General features: G+C 46.9%; 1 protein-coding gene across 1 annotated transcript; it reads left to right on the forward strand.

Moving 5' to 3' along the window:
• The first annotated feature begins 778 nt into the window (after window positions 1–778).
• RSAD2 (radical S-adenosyl methionine domain containing 2) lies at window positions 779–11919 on the forward strand. The gene is made up of 6 exons (XM_053380935.1): window positions 779–1539; window positions 2835–2996; window positions 5420–5649; window positions 6946–7095; window positions 8180–8212; window positions 10697–11919. Exons 1-6 carry the CDS (start codon window positions 1257–1259, stop codon window positions 10859–10861), a joined length of 1023 nt encoding a protein of 340 aa, XP_053236910.1. The 5' UTR covers window positions 779–1256; the 3' UTR covers window positions 10862–11919.
• Window positions 11920–12189: the final 270 nt, after the last annotated feature.

The following is a 12189-nucleotide window of genomic DNA, read 5'->3' on the forward strand; positions in this document are numbered from 1 at the left end:
GCGGGAGCTGAGGAAAGGGGGCGGGTGTGTGCAGGCGCTTCTTTGCCAAGCGGAGCAAGAATCGGATCCAGAAAACGGAATGGAAACTGACGCGAAGGGAAAGTGAAGCTGACCCTTCCCCTGGGCATTCTCGATTGCTGGGGCGACGCAGCCAGAGGGCTAATAATAATAGTAATAATGAAGGGACAGCCGCATTGGTCTCGTAATGAAAACCACAGCGCTTTCGCAGATATGTTTTGGAATAAACTTTCATTAGCTCACATTCGCGGGTATAGGGAAAACGGAAACAAGGACCCCACAAAGACCCCCAAAAACTAGGAGAGAAGCGTGGGACGTTTCAAATACAGTGGTACCTCGGGTTACATACGCTTCAGGTTACATACGCTTCAGGTTACAGACTCCGCTAACCCAGAAATAATGCTTCAGGTTAAGAACTTTGCTTCACGATAAGAACAGAAATCGTGCAGCGGCAGCAGGAGGCCCCATTATCTAAAGTGGGGCCTCAAGTTAAGAACAGTTTCAGGTTAAGAACAGACCTCCGGAACGAATTAAGTTCTTAACCCGAGGTACCACTGTATACAGTAAAGCTCAAACGTGCACACTATGAACGGAGCGGCCGTTCCCTGCGTTGGTTAATGATGTTTACTCACGAACTTTCTAATATCATGACTTGATCCAAGTTGTTGTTTTTTTAAACGTGCACACAAAACATGGACTTGGTGTGGGGGAATGTGCGCTTGGAAAGGGGATACTGTAATGCACAGTTCTAAAAATGGGGGTGGTGGTGGTTGAGCATTCAAATGACAGGCAGTATCAGCAGAGGCACAGATTATTTGAGGGTGGGATGTGCTCCATTTCTAGACTTCCAAATCATATGAAGCACCAGCTTCACTTTCGCAGTCAGGACAGGTAAGATTCCGCATGAAAAGTTGGGCTCCCTTTTGCACAGAAGTAGAGTCATGAATGAATCACGGCTGTATACTAACTAAAAACGAAAGACTCCTGCAAGGTGTGTTCTCTGTGTGTGTTGTGTGCGCGTGGGGGCTGCTAGTGGGTGTGCCTTTGCATAGGCAACCGAGCGAGTCCTCGCGCCCTTGGCAACCCCGGGCCAATTTTAGTTTCTCGGGAAATGGAAACCGAAACTCTCCTCCTCCTCGCAGCCCCGCCGTCCCGTTATCTGCTCGCTAAAAAGCCGCCGGCTCGCTCCCCGCCGCGCACTGAAGCCTCGGAGAGGAGCGCCTGTGTGCGTAACGAGGATGATGCTCTCGCCTCCCCGCCACCTGCTCGGCCTCCTGCTCCGCGCTCTGGCCGCGCTCTGGAGCAGCCTGGCGCCCCTCTGGCTCTGGGGGGCTCCCGGGCGCCGCCTGCCCGCCCCGGAGAAAGGGAGCCCCTCCGGGACGCCGGTGCCGCTTAGCGTCAACTACCACTTCACTCGGCAGTGCAACTACAAGTGCGGCTTCTGCTTCCACACAGCCAAGACCTCCTTCGTGTTGCCCCTGCAGGAAGCCAAGAGAGGGCTCAGCTTGCTCAAGCAGGCGGGTGAGTGAGTGAGTGGGTGACCCGGGGCTGTCTGGCTAGCTACCCACCTGAATAAAACATCGGGGGTACCCAAGTAAGCGCCGCCCCGCATAATCGATCACAAGATGCTGGGCGCGCCCACTATTTGAATAGCAATGCCCATCAACTTTGGGCAGGGTGGGTGGGTGAGCCAACATCTCAAATATTTTATGGGGGACTGGAAGGGACCTCGGCCCCTAGGAGTTGGCTCCTGTACTAGCTAGATAGGTGGTGCTTTTCCTCCAGGAGGGAGTCCTGCTGTTTGTTGTTTAGGCAGACAGTAGTTCAACCGTGCAAAGGGGCGGCGGTGGTGGGACCTCTTGATGTTTGTCTCCATCGCAAGTTCAAGTGGATTTGTCCCGGTGTGAATATGTATAAGATTGCAGCCTAGATTAATTGCACACGGCCTTTCGTTTGCAATAATCAAGACAAAACGATTGCATTCCAAGACTCCAAACTCTTCTTTTGTATATAATTTTATTAAGCTTTCTGTTTTACAATTTAAAATACTCATTTTACATCCTTAAGATATCACTGACTTCCATTCTTCTCTTTCCGTGGTTCATTTTACATATCATAAAGTAAAGGTAAAGGTCCAGTTGCGAACCGCTCTAGGGTTGCAGCGCTCATCTCGCTTTATTGGCCAAGGGAGCCGGCGTACAGCTTCCGGGTCATGTGGCCAGCATGACTAAGCCGCTTCTGGCAAACCAGAGCAGTGCACAGAAATGCTGTTTACCTTCTCACTGGAGCGGTACCTATTTATCTACTTGCACTTTGAGGGGCTTTCGAACTGCTAGGTTGGCAGGAGCAGGGACTGAGCAACGGGAGCTCACCCCGTCATGGGGATTCGAACCGCCGACCTTCTGATCGGCAAGTCCTAGGCTCTGTGGTTTAACCCACAGCGCCACCCGCATCCTTTGCATATCATAAATCCCTTCATATTTTACACATTGAGTACAGTCTTCCATTATTGCATCCATCAAAACCATTTTATACTGATGAATTTGTCTTAATGCTGCCAGCATGTTCAGCTGTACACAATTATTTCCCATATATTCAATAAACTTTAAACATATGTTCTTCGTGTTCTCTTATTCTATATGTTAAGTTTGTGAGCTGTGCATAAGCACGACTCTGGCCTCTTCTTGACCTGCAGGGGCCCGGCACTTCCTGTCAGCCCTCGTGACAATACACACAAACACATACACGCTGCATGTGCAATTGTCAGAATATGCTTTCGACTTACTCTCCCCCTCACACCTACTTCTGCATCCTAGGCATGGAGAAAATAAACTTTTCAGGAGGGGAGCCGTTTCTGCACGAGAGAGGAGAATTTGTTGGGAAGCTGGTCCAGTTCTGCAAGGAAGACCTTCAGCTGCCGAGCGTTAGCATCGTGAGCAATGGAAGTATGATCAAGGAAAGATGGTTCAGATGCTATGGTAAGAGAGAGCGCAGGAGAATCATCGAGTTGGAAGGGGCCGTGAGGGTCATCTAGACCAACCCTCCCTGCTGGGCAGGAAGCTTCCTCCTAATGTAGGGCTCAAACCCACGACCCTGAGATCAAGCATCTCATGCTGTACCTACTGAGCTAGCTGGCCATAGATGCTTTACTTTACAAGTAAAAGAAATAATCTCCCATTTACCACAGAAGGATAAACACTAATACAGTAGTACCTTGGGTTACAGACGCTTCAGGTTACAGATGCTTCAGGGTACAGACTCCGCTAACCCAGAAATAGTACCTCGGGTTAAGTACTTTGCTTCAGGAGGAGAACAGAAATTGTGCTCTGGCGGCGCAACATCAGCAGGAGGCCCCATTAGCTAAAGTGGTGCTTCAGGTTAAGAACGGTTTCAGGTTAAGAATGGACCTCTGGAACGAATTAAGTTCTTAACCCGAGGTACCACTGTACTAATAGGGACCCTGTTCTCTGAATGTAAATGGAGCCAACGGAGACAGTCTATCCATGCACAACAGGACAATGACCTATATCCCTACAACAGTTTTGGGACGTGGGTGGTGCTGTGGGTTAAACCACAGAGCCTATGACTTGCTGATCAGAAGGTTGGTGGTTCGAATCCCTGAGACGGGGTGAGCTCCCGTTGCTCGGTCCCTGCTCCTGCCAACCTAGCAGTTAAAAAGCATGTCAAAGTGCAAGTAGATAAATAGGAACCACTCTGGCGGGAAGGTAAACGGCGTTTCCGTGCGCTGCTCTGGTTCTCCAGAAGCGGCTTAGTCATGCTGGCCACATGACCCGGAAGCTGTACGCCGGCTCCCTCGGCCAATAAAGAGAGATGAGCGCCGCAACCCCAGAGTTGGCCACGACTGGACCTAATGGTCAGGGGTCCCTTTACCTTTTACTCTTTGCTTTTGCTCAATAGCATTTGATGCTGAATACACGACTACTCACATAAATTGAATTTTCAGCACAGCCTTTTTGTGCGCATTTTGGGTTTTTGTGTGCATTTTGGTAGTCAATACATTAATTGGTAGTTCCTGGAAAAATGAGCTCATTTATTCACTTGCTTTGATGCTGTGCTTATCTGTGGACCTGGGGTTGCTGGGCTCTTGGCCCAGAGAGGGAAACTTATCTGTAAGCTCTGGATAGTTGCCACCTATGGCCTCACTAGGCAGGTGAATGGGTGGGAGGGTCTGGCATGCTGCTTTGTGTATAAGGAATGTGTTAAAGTTTGCTTGGGTGCGGACAAGTCACGGTGACCTCCCACATTTGTGGTGTTTGTCCCGTTTCTCCAAAGGCAGTGGAGCTCCAAAGGCTGGGCTGTAAGTTCACTCTTTCCTATAATATAGCACTAGAATTGACCGCACTGGCATTTTTGACATACTCCTTTGGTATCTCTGCACCAAACCACTCCAATGAGCTGGTGGATCAGGACAGCCGTTGCTCGAGAGGCGTGAACAGCTCAAGGCTGCCTCTCCAGACATTCTGAAACCTTGAACAGGAATCTTTCTCTAGGGTAGCAGAGATACATGACATTTTGTTTCAAGGCCCATTCTTTTTCATCTGTTCGAAAATGTGTTATTAGTCCTTTATCCTGCTTAACCTTCATCTAGTGGCTGGGGGCAAAAAAAAAGATCACATTGTTTATTTGGGGGGTGTTTTTCTGCTCCGGTGAGATTTCCAGGGTTTTCTCTCACACCAGGGATGCTCTGAAAAGGGTTAGGGATGAGAAAATCTGGATTGAGGGATGGGGAAGTATGAGGAGGATGTGTGAACTGTGGAGAATTAATGGAGGCACCAAAGCTTGTTGTCTGCATTACCCAGCAGTATGGATGAGCCCTAATTTATTTCTGCTTGTTTTTGGCCTCAGCTATAAGTTGCTCTGTTTGGGCGATTGGATACCTGTTCAATTAATTAATTAAAAGCATCTAGGTTTATTACTATTTTAGTAAAACTCCCATAAGTTTGCCTCTTCCAGGGCAACCAGCAAGAGGGGCAGTAATACATTAGATTTGTTGAATGAATGAATTCATGGTTGTCAAAATAATGTTGAGCTCGATTGACGCTTTGGTAAGGAATTTATAGATAAATGGAAGAACAGTTAATTACAATCCAAAAGCACATTGTGTGTTATTTTCTGGTCCAGCCTGTGAAAATAACTTGGGATTGAATAGGATATGAATCATTGGCCCATAGTGTGGATCAAGGCTGGCCCAAGACATTTTGCCACCTGAGGCAGACCCCAAAGTAGCCCCAAGAAACAAGGGGTGAGGAAAGATCTACATCATGAACAAGGAGGGAAGAAAGATCAACATCAGGAACTGCTGCCCCTGGGGCTCTTTCTACCTGGGGCTCTTGCCTCACCTTGCCTCATGGTGTTCATGGGTGAACGTTGTCTCTTTCAGGGAAATACCTAGACATACTTGCAGTGTCGTGTGACAGCTTCTACGAGGAAGTCAATGTTTTGATTGGCCGTGGGCAAGGGAGGAAAAGCCATGTTGAGAATCTCCAAAAATTGAAGAAGTGGTGCCAAGATTATGGTGTGGCTTTCAAAATAAACTCCGTGATTAACAGATTCAACATGGAAGAGGATATGAACGAGCACATTAAAGCTCTAAACCCTGTCCGTTGGAAGGTAAGAACCTCTTCTTTTCAGCAAAATGCTTTCATTTCGTTATAAGATTTCTTACTTGCCCTTCACCGTGAGGTCCCAGGACACATTAGAACATAACGACTGTGTTCTACCTCCACTGTTTGAGGCAGCATATTCCTAAATACCAACTGCTGTGAATCAATTCAGCAGAAGCAAAAAATGCATGGTATATACAGACCAAAGGTAAAGTAAGAAGAAAGGATAATGTGCTCAGCGGCAGGTTTATATCTCCCTGTCTCTGAGCACCGATCTTGAGTTCTCACATGGCTCACAGGAGAAAAACACCAGCTGCAGTCATGTTTGACTAGAAAGTACAATAATGTTCTCGTGAATCCAGGAAGATTCTGCACCAATAAAACTCCATCCCTGACAGAGGATTGCTGCAATGCACTCAGGTTCTGCTTACAAGCTTCCTATGAGCATCTGGTTGACGACTGAGAACAGAGTCTGGACTAAATGAAAGTTTGGCCCTAGTAAAATAGAACTGGTTGTGTGGCTCCTCCCAGTTCTCAATTGGGCCAGGAGCTTCCATTCATAAAGCAGACTCGTTGCTTCAGAATTTACGCCCGACACAGTGGTGAGGATGAGGCTAGACATACAGCTGCACAGCCCCTTTCATCACATTCATCCTCTTCACACGCGTAATGCCTGAAGAGACTGGTGATTCTGTTGCTGCTCTAGGAGGATAATGGACCTACTGGCTGATGTGGGTGGCAAAATGTTGTGGGTGTGTTTTCTCATAGGTGACAGTAAGTGAGCCTCCAGTCACTATCGTATAGTTTAAAGGTAAAGGTAAAGGGACCCCTGACCATTAGGTCCAGTCGTGACCTACTCTGGGGTTGCGGCGCTCATCTTGCTTTATTGGTCGAGGAAGCCAGCATACAGCTTCCGGGTCATGTGGCCAGCATGACTAAGCCGCTTCTGGCGAACCAGAGCAGCGCACGGAAACGGCGTTTACCTTCCCGCTGGAGCGATACCTATTTATCTACTTGCACTTTGACGTGCTTTCGAACTGCTAGGTTGGCAGGAGCAGGGACCGAGCAACGGGAGCCCACCCCATCGCGGGGATTTGAACCGCCAACCTTCTGATCAGCAAGCCCTAGGCTCTGTGGTTTAACCCACAGCACCACCCGCGTCCCTTATCGTATAGTTTACCCGTGGTCTATTACTGTGTAAAAAGAGACTACCGAGAGTCTCTCCATCAGATCATTGTTTTGCCACGGTGTTTGTGTGACCGACAAACATCCTCTCTTAATCATACACTCGGCTATCTCACAGGTATTTCAGTGCCTGCTCATCGAAGGAGAAAATACAGGGGAAGAGGCTCTGAGAGAAGCGAAGAGATTTGTCATCAGCGACGAAGATTTTGAACGATTCCTGCATCGTCATAAAGATGTCTCGTGCTTGGTGCCTGAATCTAATCAAAAGGTAAAGTTCTTCTAATGCGGACTATTCATCATCTCTGAGAAAAGACCTTTTTATCTTGAAAACTAGAAATGCTAATGGTTTGGTTTTGTATTTTGAAAGGAGCTTGCTAGCAGAAAAACGCAGGCACAAAGTTTATTGCTTTTTCCCCTGCTGGAAATGGGGGCCACGTCGGCTAGAATTCTTGTAAGCTTGCAGCGCTGTATGATAAGCACTCCAGATGGGTAGGGCTTGGACGGATAGGTCTATCAGTGGAAAACATTAAGCCTTAACAATATCCTGGCATTGCAGCAGTGTTACAGCAGCTTCTGATACAGTCTGTTTCATCAGGGAGGGTAAAAGGTAAAGGAACCCTGGACGGTTAAGTCCAGTTGAATTCGACTATGGGGTACGGTGCTCATCTTGGCTTTCAGGGAGCTGGCATTTGTCCGCAGATAGCTTTTCCAGGTCATGTGGCTAGCATGACTAAACCGCTTCTGGCGCACGGAGCCCTGTGACGAGTGCCAGAGCACATGGAAACACCATTTAACTTCCTGCTGCAGCGGTACCTATTTATCTACTTGCGCTGGTGTGCTTTCGAACTGCTGGGTTGGCAGAGAGGGTAGCTTTGTTGGTTTACTCACTTCTTAAACATTAGCTCATTTTTTTCAAAACAGTTAAGAGGACAAAATTGCGGTAGTAATAGAGCTGTTGTTGATGAATGCTGTCATGTATTATTTTATAACTGTGAGGTATAAGAGAAGAAACCGGGATTGGGTATAGAATTCAGCATTCTGAAAATCTTAGGGGGTTCCCCCCTCATTTAATGTTTGAAGATAAACCATCCCCTTTATGTTTTCTCTCTGTTGAATTTTAGATTGAAAGCACTTTAAGACAGAGAGCGATCCCCTTATACCCAATGAAGTTGTTTTTGTCTTAAAGCATAGATCAGTTCTATGCAATTTATATACAGGTTTAAGTTATTAGAAAAACAACAATCCTATAGCTTAGGTAAAATCTGTCATTATTACTGCTCACCAATCTTCAAACCTACAGATATGTTTTAATATTATTATTTTTTTACCCCATCCCCCTTTTTATTTAACAGATGAGAGATTCATACTTAATTCTGGATGAATATGTAAGTTGTTTTCTTTTGTTGTCTTATTTACCGCCCCCCAACCACAACTTGAAATGTTCATTCCATCTATGGGGCAAAATATCAGCCTTTGCCCTATACTTACTTGGTTGGACAAGTCTCACTTAAAGCAGTGGGGATTGTTCTTTCACAGCCCCATCTTTACCTGTCCCACATTTGATGTCACATATGAAATCTGCGATGTGGTCTGGGGAAAACTGCCTCACAGGCCAAATTAGTAGACCCACCTTGCCACTGTTCAAGATTAACCACATTTTCGGGTTTGAACTAGGGTTACCAGATGTCCCCGGTTCCCAGGGACAGTCCCCGGATTTGCAAATCTGTCCCCGGACAAATTCCATCCCTAGAATGTCCCCAGATTTGCAAATCTGTCCCTGGGAAACGTGGCAGCGGCAGCCTCAGCAGCCTAGAGCCAGCCTGGTAGCACAATTGGCTCTGGCTGGCTTCAGGAGCTGCCCGCTGCCGTGGTGCCCGCCATTTTTCCTCACTGGAAGTCCCCATATGATGTGTCTTGTGCACATATGATATGTCTTGTGCAATCTCCTGCCCCCTTCCCTCTTTGTTTTGACTGATCGGGGGAAAGTCGGGAGTTGCAGGCGGGTGGCTGTTGCCCAGTTTTTAAAAAACTCTGTGCATTTATGTTTCACAGGGTGCGAAAGAAGGGCTTTGCACCTTTATACAATATACATGTGTGCTTGGGCCCAGGGTATTTTGCCTCACCATCCCCACTACTGACTCCCTGTTGCTACTCAGCTTAAAAAAAAAGAGGGGGGAAACGAGTGTGTACCCGGATTCATTGAAAAGCAATCTGGTAACCCACAGTAAACTGTGGTTAATCCAAAACAGAAGTGAAAGTTTTTGATCTTCTTGTGATTGTGCTGGCGGAGAGGAGAGGCAGGCTTATTGAAGCTTATCCCTGTAATGTGTGAATGGCACCAATGCAAGTATTTACAATTCTAGTTTATATTTCATTATGATAAAATTAAAGTAAAAAGAGGGAATGTTATATCCTGTGGAGGAACCCAAGGAAGTGCAACAAAACAAAACAAAACAATATTGGGATACCACACAGATACCCGCCATGTTTTTTTCACACTTGGATACTGGAAGTATTTATTCATTTATTGAATTTATATCCCACCTTTTTCTCTGTGGAGTTCAAGATGGCTTATATAGTTCTTCCACTCCTCATTTAATCCCCACAAGAACCCTGTGAGGTAGGTTAAGCTTAGAGGGAGTGACTGGCCCAAGGTCACCCAGCGGGCTTCATGGTTGGGAATCAAACCCTGGAGTCTCCCAGCTCCTAGTCAAACATTCTAACCACTGCACCACCAGCTTTTAGATGGGGTTCGTGAACAGATGACTGTGCTTGGCTGTGCAGCTCTGGAATATAAGTTGATTGAGCTTGAGCCTTCCTGTATTTTGATGGAATACAGCACCTATACCTGAGAGGATGGGTAGAGCCCCTGTCCCTGAACATTTCCCGGTGTGTGTCTAGTGTAAGGTTACCAGGGGACACTTTTCAACTTCAGTGGATTTTGTATGGGGACTGATTTGTAAATCTGGGGACTGTCCCCGGGAAACGGGGACATCTGGTAACCTTAGTCTAGTGGTTAAGATTTGTGCTGTCAGCATCCTGAGGTTTTAATTCCTGACCACACCAATGTATCAATTCGTTATTTTTTTTTATTATTTTTTACCCTACCTAGGAAACCTGCAGCCCAAATTGCTCAACCATACATGCTTTTTGAAAGTGTTTTTTTTTTGGGGGGGGGGGGAACAGTTGCACATCTCATTAAAAGTGCATGGTTGTAATGTGACAGCAAATTCTGTTATTGGCTGGAATGTACATTTCTATTGCCGGTTCTATTTCACCTGCATACACAAGTACTGCAAGGCGGTCTCAAAGGGTGTGTAAAAATACAGTGTGGCAGGGTAAAGGTAAAGGGTAAAGGGACCCCTGACCATTAGGTCCAGTCATGGCCGACTCTGGGGTTGCGGCGCTCATCTTGCTTTATTGGCCGAGGGAGCCGGCGTACAGCTTCCGGGTCATGTGGCCAGCATGACTAAGCCTCTTCTGGCAAACCAGAGCAGCGCACGGAAATGCTGTTTACCTTCCCGCTGGAGTGGTACCTATTTATCTACTTGCACTTTGACATGCTTTTGAACTGCTAGGTTGGCAGGAGCAGGGAGCGAGCAACGGGAGCTCACCCCGTCGCAGGGATTCGAACCGCCAACCTTCTGATTGGCAAGTCCTAGGCTCTGTGGTTTAAGGGTCGGAAATGCATTTATTTAAAATGTTCCTCTGTGGATCTTCACTGCATACTTCTTTACATACATTTGGAGTAAGGCACCAGGGGTGTCCCAGCAACTTTAATCTCAAGTGTCTGGGATGTGGGTATTTGTTTTGTGGGATCTGCTATATATGTTCTTAATTCTCCTCTCTGTCTGCCCCCCTCCACCCAGATGCGTTTTCTAAACTGTGCAAATGGCCGGAAAGAACCTTCCCGATCTATCCTGGATGTAGGTGTAGAAGACGCAATAAAATTCAGTGGATTTGATGAAAATATGTTTTTCAAGCGAGGAGGAAAATACGTCTGGAGCAAAGCAGATATGGCACTAGAATGGTGACCAAACCTGTCTGTTTACCACATGTGCACTGAAACCATGAACAGTATCCATTTCTTCCACCCTCAAGAGAGAACGATATCTATTTTAGCTTCTTTGGGTGTGACTGTGGACTGCTGCAAGCAAAATAGGTGTACATTTCCCCACAAGTGGGAATTAGCTTTCAGTCACTGTATATTTAAATAATGGCTTGCACCAGCAACAAAAGCAGCACTGTGTATACATCGGCTTGGATAAAACATCTCCCCAAAGACTTAAACACAGAAGAAGATTTGAACTGTCACACCATGTCTTCCTAAGTCTTTGGGTTTGCAGAGGATGACTACATATTAACCAGCAATACCTAACGTCAGTGAGGCTTAAATGTATAAAGAGGAAGGCCCATGGTGTCAACGACACAAGCGCTCAGATACTTATTTACATGCACGGAGGCAGCTGTCATCAACACTTTCAGATAAATGCTGTTAAGTCGAAGATATAGCCGGACATCAAGCACACACAGACATCACTGGAGCATTACGAAATTAAAGGTAAAGGTACCCCTGCCCGTACGGGCCAGTCTTGACAGACTCTAGGGTTGTGCGCTCATCTCACTCTATAGGCCGGGAGCCAGCGCTGTCCGCAGATACTTCCGGGTCACGTGGCCAGCGTGACAAGCTGCATCTGGCGAGCCAGCGCAGCACACAGAACGCCGTTTACCTTCCCGCTGGTAAGCGGTCCCTATTTATCTACTTGCATCCGGAGGTGCTTTCAAACTGCTAGGTTGGCAGGTGCTGGGACCGAGTGACGGGAGCGCACCCCGCCGCGGGGATTCGAACCGCCGACCTTTCGATCGGAAAGTCCTAGGCGCTGAGGCTTTTACCCACAGCGCCACCCGCGTCCCATTACTAAATTACCAAGAGTGAAAAGATTGTATTTGGCGAAGACTTTAGCAATACATAGGAAACTAAATGTGCTACCGCCAAAAAACGGGGGAACTCTCAAAGAGACTTATGGCCCAGCAGTGGCTAATGTGCCATTGGAACACAACAGAACAAATAAAATGGCACAAGCTTTATATATATATAAAGTGTGTGTGCGCGCGCGCGTTCGCCATTTATTCCATACACCAGCAATGATCCGTTAACTCTGGCTGGACACACGTAGTATTATTATTTTGTAAAAGGAAACTATAATTAATAGAATTGTAGAGTTGGAAAGGACCTTGAGGATTGTCTAGTTCAACCCTCTGCAATTGCAGGAATAGGCAGCAGTCCCATGCAGGGATCGAACCTGCCGCGTTGGTGTTATCACCGCCATACTGAGCTATCTGGTAACTTCCAGATTATGTG

The sequence above is a fragment of the Podarcis raffonei genome, chromosome 3, assembly GCF_027172205.1.
Source record: "Podarcis raffonei isolate rPodRaf1 chromosome 3, rPodRaf1.pri, whole genome shotgun sequence".
Classification (NCBI taxonomy): domain Eukaryota; kingdom Metazoa; phylum Chordata; class Lepidosauria; order Squamata; family Lacertidae; genus Podarcis; species Podarcis raffonei.